This window comes from Oncorhynchus mykiss, chromosome 17 (genome assembly GCF_057628025.1).
Source record: "Oncorhynchus mykiss isolate SJ-2025 chromosome 17, ASM5762802v1, whole genome shotgun sequence".
Lineage (NCBI taxonomy): Eukaryota > Metazoa > Chordata > Actinopteri > Salmoniformes > Salmonidae > Oncorhynchus > Oncorhynchus mykiss.
Window position 1 is genome coordinate 19,440,113 of NC_143038.1, and position 24,710 is coordinate 19,464,822.

Sequence of the window (24,710 nt, forward strand, 5' to 3'; positions counted from 1 at the left end):
ATCTGTGCCTCGAGACAATACTGTCTCTGAGCTCTACTGACAATTCCTTCGGCCTCATGGCTTAGTTTTTTGCTCTGAAATGCACTGTCAACATTAGGACCTTATATAGACAGGTGTGTGCCTTTCCAAATCATGTCCAATAAATTGAATTTACCACAGGTGGGCTCCAATCAAGTTGTAGAAACATCTCAATGATGGTCAATGGAAACAGGATGCACCTGAGCTCAATTTCGAGTCTCATAGCAAAGGGTCTGGATTCTAATGTAAATAAGGTATTTCAGGTTATTTTTTTGTAAATTAGCAAACATAAAAAAAGAAGTGCTTTGTCATTACGGGGTATTGTGTGTAGATTGATGAGGGGGGAAAAGGATTTCATCCATTTTAGAATAAGGCTGTAACGTAACAAAATGTGGAAAAGGGGATGGGGTCTGAATACTTTCCGAATGCACTGTATATAAATATCACAAACAATCTCCAGTTGCTCTGAGAGGACCCATGTCATGTGTGAAAACACCAATAACTACTCATTGCTACCCTTGCTCTCCATTCATTTCCTGATTGAGAACTCAGAAGCACTCATGGCCTTTTCTCCCTTCTTACCGATGTAATTGAAGAAATTGATTTAATTTTACTTGCAGTGTGTAACCATCATCCAATGATTGTGGCCCACAGACTAATGGTTCCCTCAAGGAGAACTCATTATGCTGAAAGCATCGAGTCTATCTAAAGGATGAATATGAGAGTGATGAGAAGTAGGGAGACAAATGATATAGTGCTAGTTATTGCCGTCATCTAGCCTCGTACGGTAGCAATGGTGGGTTTGACAGCACGTCAAATGGAACGACATTGGAATATATGTACTGTAAAGCTCATTGCACATATTTCCCACCCCTACTGTCAGTATATCAGTTTATATTACTAAAGAATGGTTTGTTACATCTCTCCACTTTGGAATCAATTCTACAGGTTCAAAGGCTTAACTTTGGCTAATATCCTTATGGACTGGCCTGTGGTTTTTCAGCCTCTACATTATACAGTAGCTTCCATTGTTTAGCCTATATCTCTTGGCAGTTTGAAAACAGTGTAGATCTACGCTACAGTACTGCTCCACCAGAATGTAATGACCTTACTGTACAGCCGTGGCAGCTCTACAGGCCCTTTTGGCTGACTTCCCCTCGTGTGTTTTGCTTTCTCATAAAAGCCGAGTGCCAACTAGTGGCAGACAGAACAGAGAGGCCTCTGTGAAGTGTGAAGCATTCCAAGCCGCGACCTCTGGCTGTGACCCGAGTGTTAATCACCGCTACAGCGAGAACGGCCACCATTGGCCTCCACTAACCCCCCTTGCCCCTCTCACGCCCTCCCCCACCCACCACACTAATCAACCACCATCCCCCTTTGCTCAGGGGCAAGCTGTTGTTCGCCCACCCGGCCCTGGCCCGATGGAGGCTTCTCTCTGGCGGTCTTTTTTTTCTCTCTGTCGGAGTGTGAAAGTGCTAAAGGGCCGTTGTGCCCTCTTGGCCTCCGTAGGGCCCTGACTGCCGTTTTGTGTTGTGTTGTGTTTGTGCTGGTGTGATTAGCTCTCCGGCGTCCTCATCAACACCTCGCGTGACACACAAGGCAGCCCAAGTCACAGACGAGTCTGACTGAGGCTCGCACACACACATACACACACAGACACAAGCACGCGCGCGCACACACACACACACACACACGCACGCACACATACACACACACACACACACACTGGGGTTGCTGCAGGCAAGCGGAGCAGTGTGAGTTTCACTAGTCTGACTGGTCTAATTATATGGGGCTCTAATGAACTGTAATTACTGACATCCACGAGAGCCACTGAGCCAGTGTGGTTTAAAGGTGACTACTATGGAGTAATTTGACTCTTGGTTTCTGTGCCCTGACTTGGTTTCTGTGCCCTGACTGATTTTCTATGCGCTGACTGATTTTCTTTCTATGAACTGACTGATTTCTCTCCCACTCTGTTTCTCTGTTTTTCCCTTACAGTTTGATGGTGACAACATGTACATGAATGAAAATAACCAGGAGTTTCTCTCCCCAAATCAGGTGAGTCGGCATTTTTATTTTTGTTGATGAAACACCTGCTTCCTTTTTTTTTTTATATGTCTGGACTAGAAAATGACCAGACATGCCTCGGATTTGATAAGGTCTCACGGTGGACTGAAACTAAAGCTCTATTCTACGTTCAGGGTTATTCAAATCACAGCCTCAAAGTACAGGGCATTTGCTGGTTTTCCTGATCCATACCTGGTAGTTCATTAATCGATTGTCATTAAATGGACAGAGATTCCACTCACATTGGGTAATAATTAGACTTGAGATCATCACGCTTAACTCATATTCTCACATTGTCTCCCATTAACATACATGTATTGATTCACACCAAAGTCTTGAGTTGCACCCGCTTATCTCAACTCTGAATTGGCCCGAAAGTGTTCATGGTCTGAATCAGTTCCCGATTAGAAGAAGTGGTGGGGACCTTGAGGACTGTATTTGTGAAAGGGGGTCCTACATAATTGGGTCCAATGAGATTCATGAGAACACAGGACTGAATGCATCAGCGTATGCTCTGTACTATAGTGCGTTGTACCGCAGCTGGACTAAAACACATGGGTGTTGCGTTTGAGCTGGGAGATTTGTTGAATTTCGCTGTAAGCCTCACTGCCATACAAAGCAGGGAGAGGCACTTGTCTTTGTCAATTGCAATCACTTGAGTGGGCCAAGAATATCTCTTATCAGATCCCGCTGCACTGTTGTTCTAACTTATAGAGATGGTCATACCCTAGAAACACAACATATAGAACATATCCACACAGAGTTTCTAAACTCAGAGGCACAACATTGGGAAACGTCTGGGGACGCTTGTAAAAACAGACCAAGCAGACCGGGCCGGGGTTTGGGGTCTGAGATGTCAATGAGAGAAGTTCAACTACTTAAGACATTGGCTCAAATCTAGGTTGAGTTGAGAAAGTTAACAACAAAGGGGGAGGGAAAAAATCACATGTTATTACTCCAACCTCGTGAATGTGACAAACTGACACGTTTTCATTTTCATCCAAAACAACTTTATATCAACGGAGTGCCTTTGATTTGACGGCCTGCACATACGCAGTTAGTCGTGAGACGACGGTTAGACCCGGTGATGTGTTTCTGCACATGTGGTTAGCTAGCCAACGCCGCCATCACATCACCTACAAGCGTGATTGGGGATTTCTATTGGAGAGGCAGTTTCTGCCTCTCTTCATACTGTACTTTAATATCCATTAGAAATTCACAATCCTCTCCTGGCTTCAACTTCTCTATCGTCTGTCTGTTGCATTTCCTTTTACTGGTATGTTCTTTTACCATTTTATCCTTTTTACTATATTAAAATGTATTTGGGTCAGTGGTTCTGGGGGGGAAAGAACCGACGCCTCCAAACTGCCTGAAACTGCCTAGATCATCTCGCTGTAATGCCCGTGTATCTTCGGCTAATCGGGCACGGTAATCTCCACTATCTATGGTGGTGGTTTCAGTTCGATCACTGTGATGAGTCATAGAGAAATGGGGTCAGATCTTCTGTCATGTCCACTGTTCCCATGCGCATAGACCTGACCCCAGTTAGCTGAGAGCATAGCTCTTTCACTCTCACTATATAGCTATCGCTCTCCCAGCTAGATCTCTCTCTCTCTCAGTTCAATGGGCTTTATTGACATGGAAAACATATATTTACATTGCCAAAGCAAGTGATATAGATAATGAACTAAAGTGAAATAAACAATAAAAAATTAACAATAAACATTACACTCGCAAAATTTTGCAAAGGAATAGAGACATTTTAAATGTCATCGTTTGCCTATATACAGTGTTGTAATGATGTGCAAATAGTTAAAGGGAAAATAAATCAACATAAATATGGGTTATATTTACAATGGTGTTTGTTCTTCACTGGTTGCCCTTTTCTTGTGGCAACAGGTCACACATCTTGCTGCTCTGATGACACACTGTGGTAGTTCACCCAACAGATATGGGAGTTTATCAAAATTGGATTTGTTTTCAAATTCTTTGTGGGTCTGTGTAATCTGAGGGAAATGTGTGTCTCTAAAATGGTCATACATTTTGGGCAGTGTGCACATAGCCCGTCTTCTCTTGAGAACCAGGTCTGCCTACAGCAGCCTCTCTCAATAGCAAGGCTATCCTCACCGAGTCTGTACATAGTGAAAGCTTTCCTTTTGGTTCAGTCACAGTGGGCAGGTATTCTGCCATGGTGTACTCTCTGTTTAAGGCCAAATAGCATTCTACCATTGCTATTTTTTGTTAAAGTAATTCTCTTTTTGTTTTCTCATGATTTGGTTGGGTTTCATTTTGCTACAGTCCTGGGGCTCTGTTTGTGAACAGCTTCCTTTTAGGTGGTTGTAAAATTCAACAGCTCTTTTCTGGATTTTGATCATTAGCGGTATCGGCCTAATTCTAGTCTGCATGCATTGTTTGGTGTTTTACATTGTACACAGAGGATATTTTTGCAGAATTCTGCATGCAGATTCTCAATTTTGTGTTTTTCCCAATTTGTGAATTCTTGGTTGGTGAGCGGACCCCGGACCTCACAACCATAAAGGGAAATGGGTTCTATAATTGATTCACGTATCTTTAGCCAGATCTTAATTGGTATGTCGAATTTTATGTTCCTTTTGATGGCGCAGAAGGCCCTTCTTGCCTTGTCTCTCAGGTCGTTCACAGCTTTGTGGAAGTTACCTGTGGCGCTGATGTTTAGGCCGAGGTACGTATAGTTTTTTGTGTGCTCTAGGACAATGGTGTCTAGATAGAATTTGTATTTGTGGTCCTGGCAACTGGATTTTTTTTGGAACACCATTATTTTTGTCTTATTGAGATTTACTGTCAGGGCCCAGGTCCGACAGAATCTATGCGGAAGATCTAGGTGCTAGAAACTGTTGTATGCTCTCCTTGGTTGGGGACAGAAGGACTAGGAACATCAGCAAACAGTAGACATTTGACTTCTCTATAGCTCTCTCTCTCTACTTCTCTATTTCACTCTTTCTTCTCTTGCTATTGGCCCTTATTTATTTCTGTCTTCTCTTTTTCTCTTGCTCTCCCTCCCTCCCTCCCCTCCCTATCTAATTTTATCTTTCCCCAGTTAGCTTTCTCTCTCCTTACGCTCTGCCTCTATCTCTCCCTATCTCTTTCCCACTCTTCGACTTGTCCTTTCTCTCTATATCCTTCCCCTGTATCACCTTTTACCTATCTCTCCCTAGTTAGCTCTCTCTGTCTCCGTCTATCTCTCCCCAGTTAGCTCTCTCTGTCTCCATCTATCTCTCCCCAGTTAGCTCTCTCTGTCTCCGTCTATCTCTCCCCAGTTAGCTCTCTCTGTCTCCATCTATCTCTCCCCAGTTAGCTCTCTCTGTCTCCATCTATCTCTCCCTAGATGTTTCCCCTCCCTCGTCTCCTCTCTCTCGCCACCTGCCTCTTTCTTTCCCCTCTCTCTCTTCTCTCTTTTCCCGCTCTCTCTCTGGCGACAGTCGAAACAGGGCTGATTAAAAGACAAGGTCAGGCCTCTGGCCCGGCCTCAACTAGCCCTTTGTCTGCCCAGGGTCACTCGCGATCGTCGTGGCAACAGTGTACAATAGAGTAACCAGCAGAGAGTGTCCCTTTACTCCGCTCTCTCCTAGCACCGGATCGATACGGCACCAAGCAGGGAACATGAGCTGCATCCCAAATGGCACGCCATTCCCTATATAGTGCACAACTTTTGACCAGGGCCCATAGAGTTCTGGTTAAAACGTAGTGCGCTACATAGGGAATAGGGTGTCACTTGGGACTTAGCCCTGACATGAAAACCCTCCCCAGCTATTCCTCTAGACTGGACTAAATGCCTGTGAGCTTGACTTTTCTATTGTAGCTTGCTCCTGGAAGGCCCAGGGAGTGCTCTCTCTCTCTCTCTCTCCCTCTGTCCCTCTCTCCCTCAGTAGACTCGAGTTAAAAACTCTTGCACTGAACTGAACTGAGGTAGAAGAATATGAAGATATTTTGTATGTATTAATTTTGTGTTAAAGGCCCACTGTTCTATTTCCAGCCATTTATGATAGTCAATTGAATTCTTGATATATATTATATAGCCACTGATTCTTGAAAACATCACTTACAAATGCCTCATGGGCTTAGTACAACTGTCTAACCCCTTGAGTGGGCGTTAATTTTTTTTTTTTAAAGACACTGTCATCCTCCATATGACCTTAACTACAGTAAATTCCCTTTTTATGCATTCCCCCCACGATTTAAATATTTGTTTAGCATAATAGACGTTTTGGGGAAATCGGTGGGAGAGAGAGGGAGAGAGTAGCAGGAATAATTATCTTAATGGAGGGACTGTTTGGACATGCAGCCGAAGTAGCTAGCGGAGATTATAATCTCGCAATTAGTGTAACAAGGTTTTATTGATTGGCCCTGTTGTAGCGCCACGGCTGCCAAGTGGTCCGCTGGTTGTACATGCAGAGCGAGTGTACCTTCGCCAGTCATTCCGCTCTAACACTACGGCACTACCGCGTTCCTCGGCTTGGCTTCGCCTGCCTGTATGCGGTGCTGTGTCTGGGCATTAGCAGCATCAAATAAAAAAAAGCCTTATGGATCATGATTTGGATGGCCCGTTTGAAAGGCCTGATGATGAAGTGAAGCGCATTTTCTCTGACTCACTGTAGTACAATTACAATTACAGTACCCCCCCTCTGTTGACGAAAGGCAGCCTCTGGCAATGTCTAATTTCAAGTTGGGGCTGCCTGTTTTCTTTTTGTACAAGTTGAAAATAGTTTCACTTTTTTGGGGGGAGCATTCCATGTTTTGTGTTGTTCGGCTTTGGCATAGTATAGGTTTCAGAATCGTGTTTTTCATATAGAAAAAATAAATTCACAGTGATTGTAATTGAAAACCATCTTAGGTATTGGAGACACACCCATGCCTTACAGCCTTCAACAGCTATCCACTCCTTTTTTTTATTTTTATCTCTGCACATGTATCTAATAACACATTGTAGACTTTGTGCTCACTCTGATTATGATGTCACATTCCTGGCACCGTATTCCCTTTATAGTGCACTACATTTGACCACAGCACATAAGTCTCTGGTCAAAATTAGTGCCCTATATAGGGAATAGGCTGCCATTTGGGATACAACCCTAGAATTATAGGAGCTCAAGTTCATTTTCCTCATTTTTCTAAATGAGATCGGTAATTCGCTAGTTGGCCGCAACCCAATCTCCTGTCTGCGCGCCTGATTGGTCAAAATCGGTCTTGTGTGACTGACAGGAAATGCTCTGATTGGGGGAGACGGTATCATTGGATCGTTGTCCCTGATTAAAGCCGGTGCCGCCACAGTTTTGTAAACTCCCGCCATTTGGGGATCCTCGTCTGTGCCCACCGCCCCGGCCCTGCTGCTAGGAATTACCAGGCCGTCGCATTAGTTTGATTTACAGCTTCCTCTCGCTGTTTAGATTGGGTCTGGGACTGAGAGTGGCAGACTGAAAACCTTGCCCTCCCCCATCCTCTTCTCTTCCTCTACCCCCTCTACCTCTCTCTCTCCACTCCCATCTCCTACCCTCCTCTCCCCTCCTCTCCTCTCCCCTACTGCGCTCAACCACCCCTCCACCACCACCACTACCCCTCCACCTCTCTCTCTCGCTCCCTCCATCTTTTGTGAAAATGAAAACAAAGAGCAGGCTGCCAAAATATTTCTGTGGCCGTTCGCTGACGAAGCAGGGGTGGGAGACAAAGCTAAAAAGATGTGCAGGCATATTTGTTGCTGCAACAAAAAGCTCCCCCTCTCTCTCTTTCTCTCTCTCCCTCGCCGTGGCCTTTTGTTTTTAGAGTGATTTGGAAAATGTCTCCCTTTTTCACCCATTAAAAGCCTTCTGTTTGAAATAGTTTACTGACACGGGACTGCAAATAAATGCACAGCTGTATGTTTGTGTAAGGGCCCTTTGCCGTGCCGAGATGTCAATTTTCCATGTTGCCGTTAGGTGATCAAATTAATCTAATGGCAGCCTTAATGTGTTTTTGTAGGACTTTCAGAAAACCAGGCTTAGTCCCAAATGGCACCATGTTCCCAAGTGCACTACTTTTGACCAGGACCCATAGGGAATAGGGAGGGAATAGGGTGCCATTTGGGATGCAACCCATAAGGGTTGATAAGGAGCCAGTCATTCAGGATTGCATTAGATAATATTTTCCACACTATGCGATGATAGATTTCTATTTACTGTTTGGGGTCGTAGAATGTTCTTAATTATGTTCAAAGTTTTGCTTAATAACTTCTAGTTTCACTTTAGTGAGACTTTTACACTGACAGCATCACATTAGATTCACAGCTAGTGTCATATTAGCTCAAAGCAGGTAATTACATCCAAACCTTGAACGGAGTTATGAAGGGTTCTGTTATGGCCGTGGAGTCTTCATCCCAAATGGCACCCTATTCCCTATGGGCCTTGGTCAATAGTAGTGCACTATTTAGGGAATAGGGTGCCAATTGGGACGCGACCATAGAGTGTGTGTACAATCATGGCTGAGGAATAAGTGGCTCATTCACGGTGGAGAGCTGTCCCCTCCCTCTGCATCTTGGAAAAACAATGGCACCATGGATCGAAACCCCAGACGTTTGCACCCGTTTTCAGCAGATGTGCCCATCGCCAATGCACAGCCACATTGACTATTGACTCCAGGCCTGTAAGACTGGGAGACACTTAAGAACCCAGTGATACCATGGTGGAAATGCACGCTATTGTTGTGACTTGCATGCATATGTGCAAGTACTGTACACGCACGCATGCACACACACACACACACACACACACACACACACACACACACACACACGCACACACACACACACACACACATACACACTCCTAACAATCACCAGTGTAATACACATTTGTGTGTCCACACGACTGTCCTGTCAGCGTCCTCATTGTCAGTTTCCACAATTGTCTATAAATGACTAAAGATCCACCAACTGTCCTTTCTGTGTGTTTTTTATTCGCCAGACATAAAAAAAAACACGACAACAGCACAATTAGGCTTTGTCAGTCAGAATCAGAAACAGTGGCGTCATTGTTTTCGCACCGCACCAGCGTTGACCTTCGATGTGAAAACAGTGTTGAAAAAAATAGTGAAATTATAAAATAGAAATCCATATAAAAGAGCTGATGTCATTGGATTTGTTTATCGTGATGCACGGTGCACGGAACTCGTCGCCTGCGTCCCAATTAGCATCCTGTTCACTACATAGTGCACTACTTTTGTCCATGGCCCAAAGGGCTCTGGTCAAATGTAATGCACTGTATCAGGGATAGGGTGGCATTTGGGACACTTCCATCGACTATACAGCAGCAGTAGCCCTGTTAAGCCTATCAGAAGAGACAGGGCAACCAATGAATAAAGTAAAAAAGATTCCTCCTCTGGAGAGAGATGGCTGCTCTCTATAAGAAGCGACAAGGGGGATACTGCAGAAATAATATGTGTGCCAAATTTGACTTTATAATGCTGAATGCCTCCTGTCAGGCAATAAGTTTGATTTTAGGTCCTCATTTGAAATGTTGAAATCATATCCCCTCCCTCCCTCCCTCCTTGCCTTTCCTTGACCCCTTCCCCCACGCCTGTCACCCACGTCAGTATCAGAACGTGTGTCACAATCTCTCTCTAATTGACTCTTCAAAACCTGAGCTTTGTTTCTGTATCTGATCATTTGTTTTCTTAGCATTCTTATGATTGCATTAGCGAAGATCGTGTTTGAGCTTACACAGTTTACACTGCGAAGCATCTGCACACAATCACTATCGGAGGGGTGAGCGAATTAACTGAACTCTCTGTCCACTGCATCAAGTCTGAGCTAAGAATACAATAGCGAACGCTTATTAAATCTAGAATCTATTTCTGCTAGCTTAGGCTAACATCTGCCCCCATCATTCTCCAATTCAAATTCATCCAACTTTATTTGTTCTTTATTTGTCCATCTTCATTAATCCCATTCCATTGTCTGCACAGTGTCTCCTCTCTGCCCAGTCTTCTCTGCGTTTCGTCTGGGAACGTTTGAACAACGTTTTGTTCCACTCCAGTGTACTGCAATAATGACCTGTTAGTGATGGGATAGCCCCAACCTCTCCGAGCATCCTCTTCCAGTCAAATCAAAGTGTCATTAGAAGAAGGGAGAGAGAAGTAGAGAGAGACAACCAGAGAGAAGGAGAAAGAGACGCCGAGAGAGTTCTTTGTGTTGTTTATTATTGAATAAACCTCACTCCATGTAACCCCAGCATGTTGTGCAATAGCTCAGCCCCCCTAACTCCGCTGTTGTTGTGCCACTTCAAATTAGTCACTCCCGGGGCAGCCTTCTATCTTTGCCAAATGCATTAGTACGCCATTCCGAACTCATACCGCCTAGGGTTAAATGCAAATTATATCATTTCTGTCAGCCAATCAAATCAGAGTGACCCCACGACCCAGGAGATGAGTCCTGTGCGTAATGAAATATGACATGGCACAAAAGGCCTGATTCTAATCGCAACCGACATATGATCAGATGACTATGACCTCATGACCTTGGACGAGGAGTGAGGAGTGAGAAGCTGGGAGACAGAGGGAGGAGGGGGAGATGTGAGAGGGAAAGAGGGGAGAGACAAGAGGAAGGGAAGAGACATAAAATAAAGAAACGATTGCAATTAGCACGATTGTTTAGTAATCAACTAATTTCTCTAGGATGAAATGGACCATATCTGTGCTTAAGAAAAAGGGACATTTTGTCATTTTGTATCTGTCATCGCCTTTCATTCTTTAGGCCTTGTTAGCATTGCGGGGCATTGTCATATCTGAAATAGCCATAGCCAGCATTGTAGCTACTAGATATTTTTTATGGTTATTATTTCCTAGATGAGCCCATGACACTGTGTTGGGGCTGGAGCGATGCCTCACTTTCCTCCTCAGACAGAAACTTAGATCCACGGTTTCAGATTCCGCAAATGTCCAAATAGTAACAGAGTGACGGGTAAATAATGCAGCTAGTCTGTTTGGAGAGAGAGAGATGGAGAGGGAGAGAGAGAGATGGAGCGAGAGAGAGATGGAGAGTGAGAGAGAGAGATGGAGAGGGAGAGAGAGAGAGAGAGAGGGATGGAGAGAGAGAGAGAGAGAGAGAGATGGAGAGGGAGAGAGAGAGACGGAGAGAGAGAGATGGAGAGGGAGAGAGAGGGATGAGAGGGATGGAGAGGGAGAGGGAGAGAGAGAGAGGGATGGAGAGGGAGAGAGAGAGAGAGATAGAGAGGGATGGGAGAGAGAGAGATGGAGAGGGAGAGATGGAGAGGGAGAGATGGAGAGGGAGAGATGGAGAGGGAGAGAGAGAGATGGAGAGGGAGAGAGAGGGATGGGAGAGAGAGAGAAACAGAAAGAGAAACAGAGAGAGAGAGAGAGATCGATGGGATGGAGAGAGAGAGAGAGAGGGGAGGCTCTTTGTGGTGTGTTGATATCCTTGACATGATATTGTAGCAAAAGAACACAGCTGATGGCTTTAATTAAAGCCTGTATTATGGCTGGGAGAGAGGGACAGATAAACAGAGAGAGAGAAACAAACATAGGGGAGAGGGTTGTCCACGGTTTGAGCTGTCTAAACAGGACACACATGGACTTCTTAGCTCACGGTGATGCTGTTGAGTTTCCAAAATGCAAAGCATGACATCACCCAGTCGTGGAGAAGGACTGTTCCATACCCTCATACAGTATATTGTCGGGTACATTATTTTCTCATAATTTTTCCCAATATCTGCACATGGAACAGACCACCCTCTAAAGTCAACAGGGGTGATGTAACCCCCCTCTACTCTTGTCCATGGCATCATTTGTGAGGCGTAAGCTTTCTATGAGGGGAATGTCAGCATGAACGAAAACGGATGAGGCACCCAAATTCTTCCCCAAGATAACCCTCCTCCTTTCTTTTCTTGAAAAACAGGCCGTATGAAAGCGAGAGATAACTATGACTTTGTTTTCTGCACTCTGGGTGGTGTGGAAAGGGGAAGAGGGTGGGTGTGGGGTGTAAGCATAAATCACAATTTGACAAACCTCTTCCAATAGGCAGATAAGTGCACATTAGTGGTGAGGCAGATCTGTCATCATCATCACCCCACCCCAACGCCCCAAACCCCCTGTGCTGTCGGTCAGGCCCTCAGCTGAATCGTTGGGAAGTCGAAAGTCTCCTCTCAAACTGTGTCGTGAGTGGAGGCGCTGCCTTGACATAGTTTTCTTTTCCACTGACTCATCTAGTTAGCGAGGTGTATATAAGAACAGATAGATGGTATATACTGATGGAAATGGCTGAATTTAAATGGGTGTTTTGGGGGGGGGGGGGGGGGGGGGGGGGGGTCTGGGGTTTGCCCCCAGCCAGAAGGAAATATCTGCAATTGATATGTCCATTTTGAAACAAAACAGTATGTATAGTAAGCCGCATCCCCACTTACTGCAGCAGTTTTTCACAATAAACTTGAATCAAAACAAATTGTCAAGTAAAATGACTACAACATATAACATATCAACAATCAACTCATCACTCATAATCTTAATTTGTGTCCATGATAATACATTTATTGTGTATGATACAGACTTGATGTGGGGCTCAGTTGGTTAGAGCATGGCACTAGCAACATCAAGTTTGTGGGTTACATTTCCGCTGGTACCACCCATACGAAGACTATTATAAATCGCTTTGGATTGCGCCGTCTGATAAGTGACATATTATATACTACATTATGATTCAAGTTTCTTTCCTTCATTCCTTTGCATATAAAGTGCATTCGGAAAGTATTCAGACCCCTTGACTCTTTCCACATTTTGTTACATTACAGCATTATTCTAAAATGTAATAAATTGTTTTTTTTCCCCCTCGTCAATCTACACACAATACCCAATAATGAAAAAGCAAAAACAGGTTTTTTAAATGTTTGCAAATTTATTAAAAAATAAAAACAAAAATACCTTATTTACATAAGTATTCAGACCCTTTGCTATGAGACTCGAAATTGAGCTCAGGTGCATCCTGTTTCCATTGATCATCTTTGAGATGTTTCTACAACTTGATTGGAGTCCACCTGTGGTAAATTCAATTGATTGGACGTGATTTGGAAAAGAAACACACCTGTCTATCTAAGGTCCCACAGTTGACAGTGCATGTCAGAGTAAAAATCCAACCATGATGTTGAAGAAATTGTCTGTAGATCTCAGAGACAGGATTGTGTCGAGGCACAGATCTGGGGAAGAGTACCAAAACATTTCTGCAACATTTACGGTCCACCGTCATTCTTAAATGGAAGAAGTTTGGAACCACCAAGACTCTTCCTAGAGCTGGCCGTCTGCCAAACTGAGCAATCGGTGGAGAAGGACCTTGGTCAGGGAGGTGACCAACAACCAGATGGTCACTCTGATAGAGATTGCGAGTTCCTTTGATGGAGATGGGAGAACCTTCCAGAAGGACAACCATCTCTGCAGCACTCCATCAATCAGGCCTTTATGATAGAGTGGCCAGATGGAAGCCACTCCTCAGGAAAAGGCACACGACAGCCCTCTTGGAGTTCTCTGGTTTGAAGAAAACAAGATTGAACTCTTTGGTCTGAATGCCAAGCGTCATGTCTGGAGGAAATCTGGCACCATCCCTATGGTGAAGCATGATAGTGGCAGCATCATGCAGTGAGGATGTTTTTCAGCGGCAGGGACTAGTCAGGATCGAGGGAAAGATGAACGGAGCAAAGTACAGAGAGATCCTTGATGAAAACCTGCTCCAGAGTGCTCAGGACCTCAGACTAGGGTGAAGGTTCACCTTCCAGCAGGACAATGACCCTAAGGACACAGCATCATCACGATCAAACATCTCTGGAGAGATCCTGAAAACAGCTGTGCAGCGACACTCCCCATCCAACCTGACTGAGCTTGAGAGGATCTGCAGAGAAGAATGGGAGAAACTCCCCAAATACTGGTGTGCCAAGCTTGTAGCGTCATACCCAAGAAAACTCGAGGCTGTAATTGCTGCCAAAGGTGCTTTAACAAAGTACTGAGTAAAGGGTCTGAATACTTACATATGCAAAAGTGATATTTCAATCTTTTTTTTGCTTAGTCATTATGAGGTATTGTGTGTAGATTGATAAAGATTTTTTTTTTTTTATCCATTTAAAAATAAGTCTGTGACATAATAAAATGTGGAAAAAGTCAAGGGGTCTGAATACTTTTGAATGCACAGTATGTATTACCACAAGTTTGTAAAAATGTAAACTCAGCAAAAAAAACGTCCCTTTTTCAGGACCCTATCTTTCAAAGATAATTCGTAAAAATTAAAATAACTTCACAGATCTTCATTGTAAAGGGTTTAAACACTGTTTCCCATGCTTGTTCAATGAACCATGAACAATTAATGAACTTGCACCTGTGGAACGGTCGTTTAAACACTAACAGCTTACAGACGGTAGGCAATTAAGGTCACAGCTATGAAAACTTAGGACACTAAAGAGGCCTTTCTACTGTTTCTGAAAAACCCCAAAAGAAAGATGCCCAGGGTCCCTGCTCATCTGTGTGAACGTGCCTTAGGCATGCTGCAAGGAGGCATGAGGACTGCAGATGTGGCCAGGGCAATAAATTGCAATGTCCGTACTGTGAGACCCCTAAGACAGCGCTACAGGGAGACAGGACGGACAGCTGATCACCCTCGCAGTGGCAGACCACGTGTAACAACACATGCACAGGATCGGTACATCCGAACATCACACCTGCGGGACAGGTACAGGTTGGCAACAACAACTGCCCGAGTTACACCCGGAACACACAATCCCTCCATCAGTGCTCAGACTGTCCGCAATAGGCTGAGAGAGACTGGACTGAGGGCTTGTAGGCCTGTTGTAAGGCATGTACTCACCAGACATTACTGGCAACAACGTCGCCTATGGGCACAAACCCACCATCGCTGGGCCAGACAGGACTGGCAAAAAGTGCTCTTCACTTCACAGTTGTGTCTCACCGGGGGTGATGGCCGGATTCGCGTTTATCGTCGAAGGAATGACCGTTACACCGAGGCCTGTATCTCAACGCTGTGCTTTACAGGGAAGACATCCTCCTCCCTCATGTGGTACCCTTCCTTCAGGCTCATCCTGACATGACCCTCCAGCATGACAATGCCACCAGCCATACTGCTCATTCTGTGTGTGATTTGCTGCAAGACAGGATTGTCAGTGTTCTGCCATGACCAGCGAAGAGCCCAGATCTCAATCCCATTGAGCACGTCTGGGACCTGTTGGATCAGAGGGTGAGGGCTAGGGCCGTTCCCCCCAGAAGTGTCCAGAAACTTACAGGTGCCTTGGTGGAAGAGTGGGGTAACATCTCACAGCAAGAACTGGCACATATGATGCAGTCCTTGAGGAGATGTACTGCAGTACTTAATGCAGCTGGTGGCCACACCAGATACTGACTGTTGCTTTTGATTTTGACCCCCCCTCCCTTTGTTCAGGGACACATTATTACATTTCTGTTAGTCACATGTCTGTGGAACTTGTTCAGTTTATGTCTCAGTTGTTGAATCTTGTTATGTTCATGCAAATATTTACACATGTTAAGTTTGCTGAGTTTATATTTGCATATATTTATTTTATTTTAATGGTTTGCATCTTCAGGATGCCCAGCCCACATGGGTTTATAAGACACTGTATTTGTGAAAATGAGTTGTCCAAATATATGTTATTTTGACTTCAAATCATCTGCTAGATATCATCTGTGATACTGACGGCCTTGACAACTGAACAAAGCCTGTTCAGATAAGTCCCATTAGATGAGCCGAGCTAGTGAAGCAGTGTTGTGGAAAGTTAGCTTGGTGCCAACAAAAAATAACCTGGAAAGCTTCCCAATCAATGATATATTCCCTCTCATTCCATCCCCACACCAACTGTCTGTTCATCTGTTTCTATTAAATGAAAGGTGTATTCAAATTAGCGCTGAACTCTCCGAAGACCTCTACACTTAATTAAGACGGAACAGAATGTCTGCATCTGAAATGGGACCCGATTCCCTATATGGTGCACTACCTTGGACCAGGGCCCAACCGGTGCCAATAGGATGCCATTTGGGACGTGGGCAACGCTTTCTACTTATTCACCCAGAAATATATTCCCAAATGGTAAGCTAACACTATTGATCAAGAAGGAAGCTCCCTCCCCTTTATGAGAGTGAAGCCTACATACTTGTACTGTGTGTAATAAAATATGGCACTGTGCATTAGAATGGAATCCTTGAGAGAAGAAGCACTTAGAGAGACCGTGGATATGCGTTTGTTGGAGTCGTCACCATACAAGGAGGACAGACACTGGCCTATATGATCTATCAAACACATGCATGCATACGCCATTGTTTAGATTTGACTTTTAAAGGGGAAGGGGTGAAGAGTATGCATTAACTGGAGTATACCTTGGCTCTGCAATCTCACTCTGAATAGAATATGAATTATTTATCTCGCAACTATTCAACTGGGAACGTCCTTGATATTTACATTTTATCATCAAGTGCATCCGACTAGGCTTCAGAGTAATGTAACGTGTGACACATATAATTCACTAGCTCTCACTTATGCAACTGAAAAACATTTAACCGAGCAAAGGATTTGTATTTGATTGGAATAAGTATTTTTTTACAATCAGAAAACAAAGAGTATTGGTCACAGTTGATGAACATCCCTTTTGTACTTAAGATATAACATAAGATAGAAGATACTTAAGATAAGTGATGACTGCATAGGACTGACCACATTTAGTCGACTGGTTTGTTTGGTTGATAGGATGTTGGTCGACCAATATTTTTTTTTAGTCGAGCAGTTGCAAATACATTTTTTTAAATGTATGTCTGTCTGTTTTCACGCCTGTCTCAGTGGACTAATCCATTGCGGAGGCCACAGGGATGTCACACCAGTATCACCAGTAGTAGACTTACTGTTAATTTCCCATAATTTCAAATTAATGTTTGGTTTGTTACAGTCATTTCTGTTAATGCATTCAATATATTATTATTACAGTCTTACCATTGTCACTGTCGAAATGGACACATTGCTTGCAGAGCAGAGCGCACAACCTAGGATACACTTGTGAGACTTTTTTTTAATGATTGTCTTGACCGTCACTGTATAGCTTCTTAATGTCATTTTTTCCCCTCGCCTTAAACAGCAAGTAAACAAACGTTTGTTTTTACATCCAGAATGAAAATAGTTCCTCAATTTAGGCTATTTGAGAAATCTTTCCAGTTCTCTCCCTTTCTATAACCACTCAGCATGAAAGAGGAAAAAAATGTCATGCTCTGATCCGGTGTAAACGTTATAAAATAGCTCTACCTGATTGCTTCAAATCCCTTGCGCAAATAGATCACAGCTGTGTCTATCTGTGCAGAGCTCACTGGCACCGGAAAATTAGGGCCCAGAACATTTTATACAATGTTGCAAGTTTGCTAGCACAATCGGGCTGGACCAAGTTAATAGTTGATGCAATGTTTCTTGCAGACATGCCACGGGTAGCCAATGTGATTTATAGGTTATTTATTTTTATCAGGATATTTTATACCGGCAGGCTGCAGTGTTTTTATTTGTTGGCTTTATGTAGGCTATTTTTACATATCGGAAATGGCAACAGAAGTTACTTTTAGGTTTGTATCATTTTAATTTAGATATCATTTTTGTTAAGCATATTACATTGATTTTGAGATATGAAGATTTTTTTTAAATGAAAGGAAACTGTTCCACAAAAATGTGCATTTGAAAATCATAACTGGCACGCAGATCAGTAGAAATGGTATGATAACTTGGCACTCTAAATGGGAAAGGTTACTGGTGTAGCCTATTACCGGCAACTTTCGGAGCATAATGGCAGAATCTGTGAAGACCAGCAGCAATGGTCAGCGGGAGGAGGAGGGTTAGGAACAGAGTTTTCACTTCTGGTTAGGCTATATTGATCTCTGGCTCCCTCTTTAGTAATTTGTGTGTCTTAATTTTTAATCACAGTGCTTAAAGAATCAGACAAGCTCAGTAGCCTACATTTAGTTGATTTTATTCAAACAAGTGCCTTGCACAAGTATTCACCCCCCTTGGCTGTTTTCCTATTTTGTTGCATTACAACCTGTAATTTAAATGGATTTTTATTTGTATTTCATGTAATGGACATACACAAAATAGTCCAAGTTGATGGAAAAAAAATTAAATGAAAAAAATGACTTGTTTCAAAAAATTCTAAAAAATAAATAACAGAAAAGTGGTGTGTGCATTTGTATTCACCCCCTTTGCCATGAAGCCCCTAAATCAAATCTGGTGCAACCAATTACCTTCAGAAGTCACATAATTAGTTAAATAAAGTCCACCTGTGTGCAATCTAAGTGTCACATGATCTGTCACGTGATCTCAGTACATATACACCTGTTCTGAAATGCCCCAGAGTCTGCAACACCACTAAGCAAGGGGCACCACCAAGCAAGCGGCACTATGAAGACCAATGAGCTCTCCAAACAGGTCAGGGACAAAGTTGTGGAGAAGTACAGATCAGGGTTGGGTTATAAAAAAATATCAAAAACTTTGAACATCCCACCATTAAATCCATTAATAAGAAATGTGAAGAATATGGCACCACAACAAACATGCCAAGAGAGGGCTGCCCACCAAAACTCATGGACCAGGCAAGGAGGGCATTAATCAGAGGCAACAAAGAGACCAAATATAACCCTGAAGTCAAGTCAAGTCAAGTCAAATGTATTTATATAGCCCTTCGTACATCAGCTGATATCTCAAAGTGCTGTACAAAAACCCAGCCTAAAACCCCAAACAGCAAGCAATGCAGGTGTAGAAGCACGGTGGCTAGGAAAAACTCCATAGAAAGGCCAAAACCTAGGAAGAAACCTAGAGAGGAACCAGGCTATGTGGGGTGGCCAGTCCTCTTCTGGCTGTGCCGGGTGGAGATTATAACAGAACATGGCCAAGATGTTCAAATGTTCATAAATGACCAGCATGGTCAAATAATAATAAGGCAGAACAGTTGAAACTGGAGCAGCAGCACGGTCAGGTGGACTGGGGACAGCAAGGAGTCATCATGTCAGGTAGTCCTGGGGCATGGTCCTAGGGCTCAGGTCAGTTGAAACTGGAGCAGCAGCACGGCCAGGTGGACTGGGGACAGCAAGGAGTCATCATGTCAGGTAGTCCTGGGGCATGGTCCTAGGGCTCAGGTCCAAACATGTTTGCTTATTTTTTTTGAAGGAGCAACAAAGTTCCACAGCGGAGATTTGAGTATCTGTCCATAGGACCACTTTAAGCCGTACACTCCACAGAGCTGGGCTTTACGGAAGAGTGTCCAGAAAAAAATAAGAAAACATGTTTGGTGTTCACCAAAAGGTATGTGGGAGACTCCCCAAATATATCGAAGAAGGTACTCTGGTCAGATGAGAATGAAATTGAGCTTATTGGCCATCAAGGAAAACGCTATGTCTGGCGCAAACCCAACACCTCTCATCACCCCGAGAACAACATCCCCACAGTGAAGCATGGTGGTGGCAGCATCATGCTGTGGGGATGTTTTTCATCGGCAGGGACTGGGAAACTGGTCAGAATAGAAGGACTGATGGATGGCGCTAAATACAAGGAAATTCTTGAGGGAAAATTATTTCAGTCTTCCAGAGATTTGAGACTGGGACGGAGCTTCACCTTCCAGCAGGACAATGGCCCTAAGCATACTGCTAACGCAACACTTGAGTGGTTTAAGGGGAACATTTAAATGTCTTGGAATGGCCTAGTCAAAGCCCAGACCTCAATCCAAATGAGAATCTGTGGTATGACTTAAGGATTGCTGTACACCAGCGGAACCCATCCAACTTGAAGGAGCTGGAGCAGTTTTCCTTGAAGAATGGGCAAAAATCCCAGTGGTTAGATGTGCCAAGCTTATAGAGACATATCCCTAGAGACTTGCAGCTGTAATTGCTGCAAAAGGTGGCTCTATAAAGTATTGACTTTGGGGGGGTGAATAGTTATGCACGCTCAAGTTTTCTGTTTTTTTGTCTTATTTCTTGTTTGTTTCACAATAAAGAATATTTAGCATCTTCAAAGTGGTAGGCATGTGTAAATCAAATGATACAAACCCCCCCAAAATCCATTTTAATTCCAGGGTGTAAGGCAAACAAAATAGGAAAAATGCCAAGGGGGTGAATACTTTCGCAAGCCACTGTACATATGGAAAAATACACTTTTGTAAAATAGCATAACTCTTGGTCGACCAATAATGTTTTTAGTCGGGGACAGCCCTAGTGCATAGTATCAGATCCTTTTATGGTTAAGTTCTGACAAGACTTACAAGAATGTCTGGTTAAGACTGTTGCTGCATACAAAATGGCACCTATATAGTGTACTAGTGTACAAAATGGCACCTATATAGTGTACTAGTGTACAAAATGGCACCTATATAGTGTACTAGTGTACAAAATGGCACCTATATAGTGTACTAGTGTACAAAATGGCACCTATATAGTGTACTAGTGTACAAAATGGCACCTATATAGTGTACTACTTTTTACCAGGGCCCATAGGGGAATTTCTTGTCATTTGGGACTTAGCCTGAATACCTAGTGCCTGCCTGATTATGAAAGATCATGGAGATTTGAGTTCCCCAAAGGATTCAACGAGGGTCTCACTTCACACAATGGCCCCAATGTTTACAAAAGACAAGTTTGTTTCCTTCCAACAATTATGAGGGAAATTGAATCTCCGGAAATGTTCGTTTTCTTGTGCATTAGACCAAACAATAACACGATTCCCAAAGGTTTACAAAAACATCTGTCTTCAAAGGACAATTTAGAAAATTAATAACCACGCTTTTCCAGACAATGCGAGGGACAGAGTAAATCCAATTGAAGCAATTAAATTGTTTTCCTTCTTCCATTCATGTTCACTAGTCGCGGGGGAATGAAAGCATGTTTAAGTGTTGTGTTCGTTCAATGTCTACATCCCTCCGATATAATAAGTAATACATTGCAATTACAATTTCCTTGGTCATGACCAGATTGAGGCTGTTTTTTTTTTTTGGGGGGGGGGGGGGGGGGGTTGAGTTTGTCTTTCATCTGCTGTAGTGGTTACTTAACATTATACCCAGTTAAATGCATTAGATTGTTTGATCATTTTTTGTAAAAGCTACACAGTAGGTGGGTTGATATTAAGTCATTGTACTTACAGTAGCTAGCTACTACCTTTGAGTTATTTACTCTTAGTAGAAAAGAACTCTCTGAGAATAATTTTTTCCTTGCCTTTGCCCTGTTTTTTTTCTTCTGAAAGGATTTGTTTAAGAGATAAATGACCACTCCAGTGCAGAGGATGACAGCCTGCACAAAGATGATATTGAATTGATTTCTGAAATGTGGACGGCAAGACATGAATCATAAAAATTATATTAAAAACTTGAATGGCTGACACCGGAATATTATTTGTGATGATTCATTTGACTCAGTCATTACAAAGGGAGTCAAGTCAGAGTGCCTCAGACAAAATTGCTTTTTCGTTCCCCATTGAATTTCTTCCATTTTTTTCCCCCCTCTAGAATTCAGAATCATCTTTTTCCTTATTGCAGCACACACTACGATGGACCTATTGATAGTACAGGAATACACAGATATGCATACGGTTATTCTGAAAACAAATTGTGTTTCTGTATGTTTACTGTAGGCACATGTACATTTCTGATTTTGCCTGACCGAGGTGTTATGTCTGAAAGCTCATACTACAGCATTATCCAGTACACTCTTTTAATAGGAAGCATATAGGTAGGGTGTAATTGGGGACTGACCCTCTATCATTGTTAGAACTCCCATCTCTGGGGTGGGGTGGGGGGCACTATTTCCTTATTAAATAATCTGACTCTTCAAGATGATATGTTCTCTGACTGACACAAATGACCTCCCCCCAGTACATCAAATGTTCTTGAGTCATACACTGCTCTTGGCAAACCTACCTACATATACAGTCAAATAGAGTATCTCACACCATCTCCCTCTCTGTTTGTCCTTCCAGAGCTATTCCGGTCAGGGCGGAGGAGGCAATGGGAACGGCGCGGGGGACGAGGACTACGAGATTCCCCCCATCACCCCTCCCAACCACCCCGAGCCCCCCTTGCTCCACCTGATGGACCCTGAGTCGGGCTACCTGTGCCACTCCCTAGGGGCCCACCACAACGGCCTGCTCAACCCCTACTCCTACCCGGAGCTGCCTGCCCTCATGATGTCCAATATGCTGGCCCAAGATGGCCACCTGCTCTCCAGCCAAATGCCCTCGGTGAGTACCCCCCAGGCGGTTTTGCTTTGATATCACAGCTGGTTTGAAACACTATTCAAAGTCATTTCAAATATATAATCTTTTTTTTTATTTTTTAGCTTAGAACCAATACAAAACAATGGAATCAATATAAAAGTCCCAAAAGTACAAACCTCGCACACCAGGCAGCCTAAAGCAAATGCTCAAACAAAAATATTTCAAGCAGTATTTGTAGTCTGTCTGATACTGATTCGTTCGTCATTGCTCCATCATTTGGTAGTACCAACAACTAATTTATGTTGTGTTAGCGTGAACATTGTTAGCGTGCCCTTCAGTGTATAGTTTGGCTCTTGGGAAAGCTTTTTATTTTATTTTGTCTAGACTGCCTACTCTTCAGATTTGTTTACTTTTGGAATATAGTAAAATGTTACATTAACAACATAGGCTATGTAAATCATTTCTCTGGTCATTTCATATGGCATGCAACAATATTAATGCAATTTCAAATAGAAAGGAAAAGGTAAATATAACAGTAGAACAGACGGTTTGTGGTTGCCCTATCAGCTCTGACGCTCAAAGGTTTGTGGGTAAATCCATCCGTGTCATATCTCTCTTTAACGTGAGCATCAGCCATTATGAATAGACTCCGATTGTTACATGAATACACCCTCCCTCAGCCTTTTTACACAAACTGCTTCAGTGTGCCACAAATGATCATAATTAGCCATAATTGTATTAATGAGATTGGCAGGAAATCGACATTGTTTCCATATGTCTGGAATGAGATCATTCTCTATAAAACAAATGCATACCAAATGGCACCCTATTCCCTTTCATAGTGCACTACTTTTGACAAGGGCCCATCGAGTTCTTGTCAAAAGTAGTGCACTATATAGGGAATAGGGTGACTTTTGGGACGCGGCCTACATGTACTGTATACACCATCATCTCTTTGAAGCTATCTATGTAGAGAGTAGAGACCATTATATATGCCTGGTTAGAGAAACCAGTGTCATTTTAACTGAGAAAATAAAATCTAAATGAGTACACAAAAGCTACAGTATATGTAGAAACCGTGAGTTCAAGGTAATAACTTAGGACCACTATATCTGATTGTAGATGTGGTCATATCTCCATACAAAAAATGAATATCAGTTTTTCTAATACCGTTATAATAAGGAGACTGGAATCCATAGTGTTATCTTTAGAAATGTGTTTAGTAAGATAAAAACAGATATAATTACGGAGAATTATGAATACTGTAGTATATCATGCCACACCTCCTCCTTATTGCTCAGCAATATTGTTTCTTAATAAACATGTCTTTTAACATAAACCACAGTATTCATTTCTTTAAACATAACAACAGTTCATATGTTAGAACAGAACAGTAAAAAAAGATGTAGAATTACAGAGCATTGTGGGTACTGTAGTACATAATGTCACAATTAGTGTGGAAAGTGTTATCCTCACAGTAAATATGGATATTTGATATTTCACAAAATAATAATGGTTTCCTTTCAATTGTGGTGACTATTGAGAGTCCAATGTAGTCATAGAGAGAATATAAATGGTGGTCACTCTTTTGCATGCTACGCTACACTGGACAGGATGAGACATTTACGCGTTCAAGAATTGAATCGTCTCTGAGTTTTCCAAAAGCGCTATATAAATCCCAAATGGTATTATATTATTATTATTATTCACAGCTGCATCTAACTAGACCTCTTCAGATCATGAATTTGTCTTTTTGTATAAGCATACACAGATAGAGTCTCCATACATTGTGCACTAGATAACGAACCTAATCAAATCACATTTTATTGGTCACATGCTTCGTAAACAACAGGTGTAGACTAACAGTGAAATGTTTTACGGGCCCTTCCCAAAAATGCAGAGAGAATAAAAAAAGAGAAATAATGGGAAAGATAATGGCACGAGGAATAAGTACACAACGAGTAATGATAACCGTTGCAAAGCTTCATTTGCACAACAAAGGCCTTCTTTAAGATATACTTTAGTCAAATCTGTTGAGTGTAACAATTATGTGAGCTACAGTTCAAACAAGGGGTAGTCCAGTAATAAGGAACATCTCTTAGAATGGCCAATAAGAGAAAAATATATATTGGTGTATATTTTAGTGTTGGTGTATATGTTGGTGTATACAGTTTGTTAGTGTATATCTCAGTGTTGGTACCCTTACAAAAAAACACACAAAAAAATGCAGTTTACATGTGAAAATCACCTTTTCATATGTGAGGACAATACCATTGTTTTCACCTCACATGTGAATTGCAGTTTCACATGTGAAATTTGTGGTTTCACATGTTAAAAACTTTCACATGTGAGAATCGGATTGTTTTGGGCAGAACTTTCA

General features: G+C 42.7%; 1 protein-coding gene across 2 annotated transcripts in view; it reads left to right on the forward strand.

Annotated features, from left to right (window-relative positions):
- Positions 1-24,710, forward strand: part of LOC110493905 (TOX high mobility group box family member 2) — a 141,347-nt gene that overhangs the window by 67,569 nt on the left and 49,068 nt on the right. For both annotated transcript variants that reach the window (XM_021568495.3, XM_021568497.3), the window contains exons 3-4: positions 2,017-2,076; positions 22,094-22,354. In XM_021568495.3, the coding sequence (XP_021424170.1) occupies positions 2,017-2,076; positions 22,094-22,354 (321 nt within the window). The remainder of the gene's footprint in view (positions 1-2,016; positions 2,077-22,093; positions 22,355-24,710) is intronic.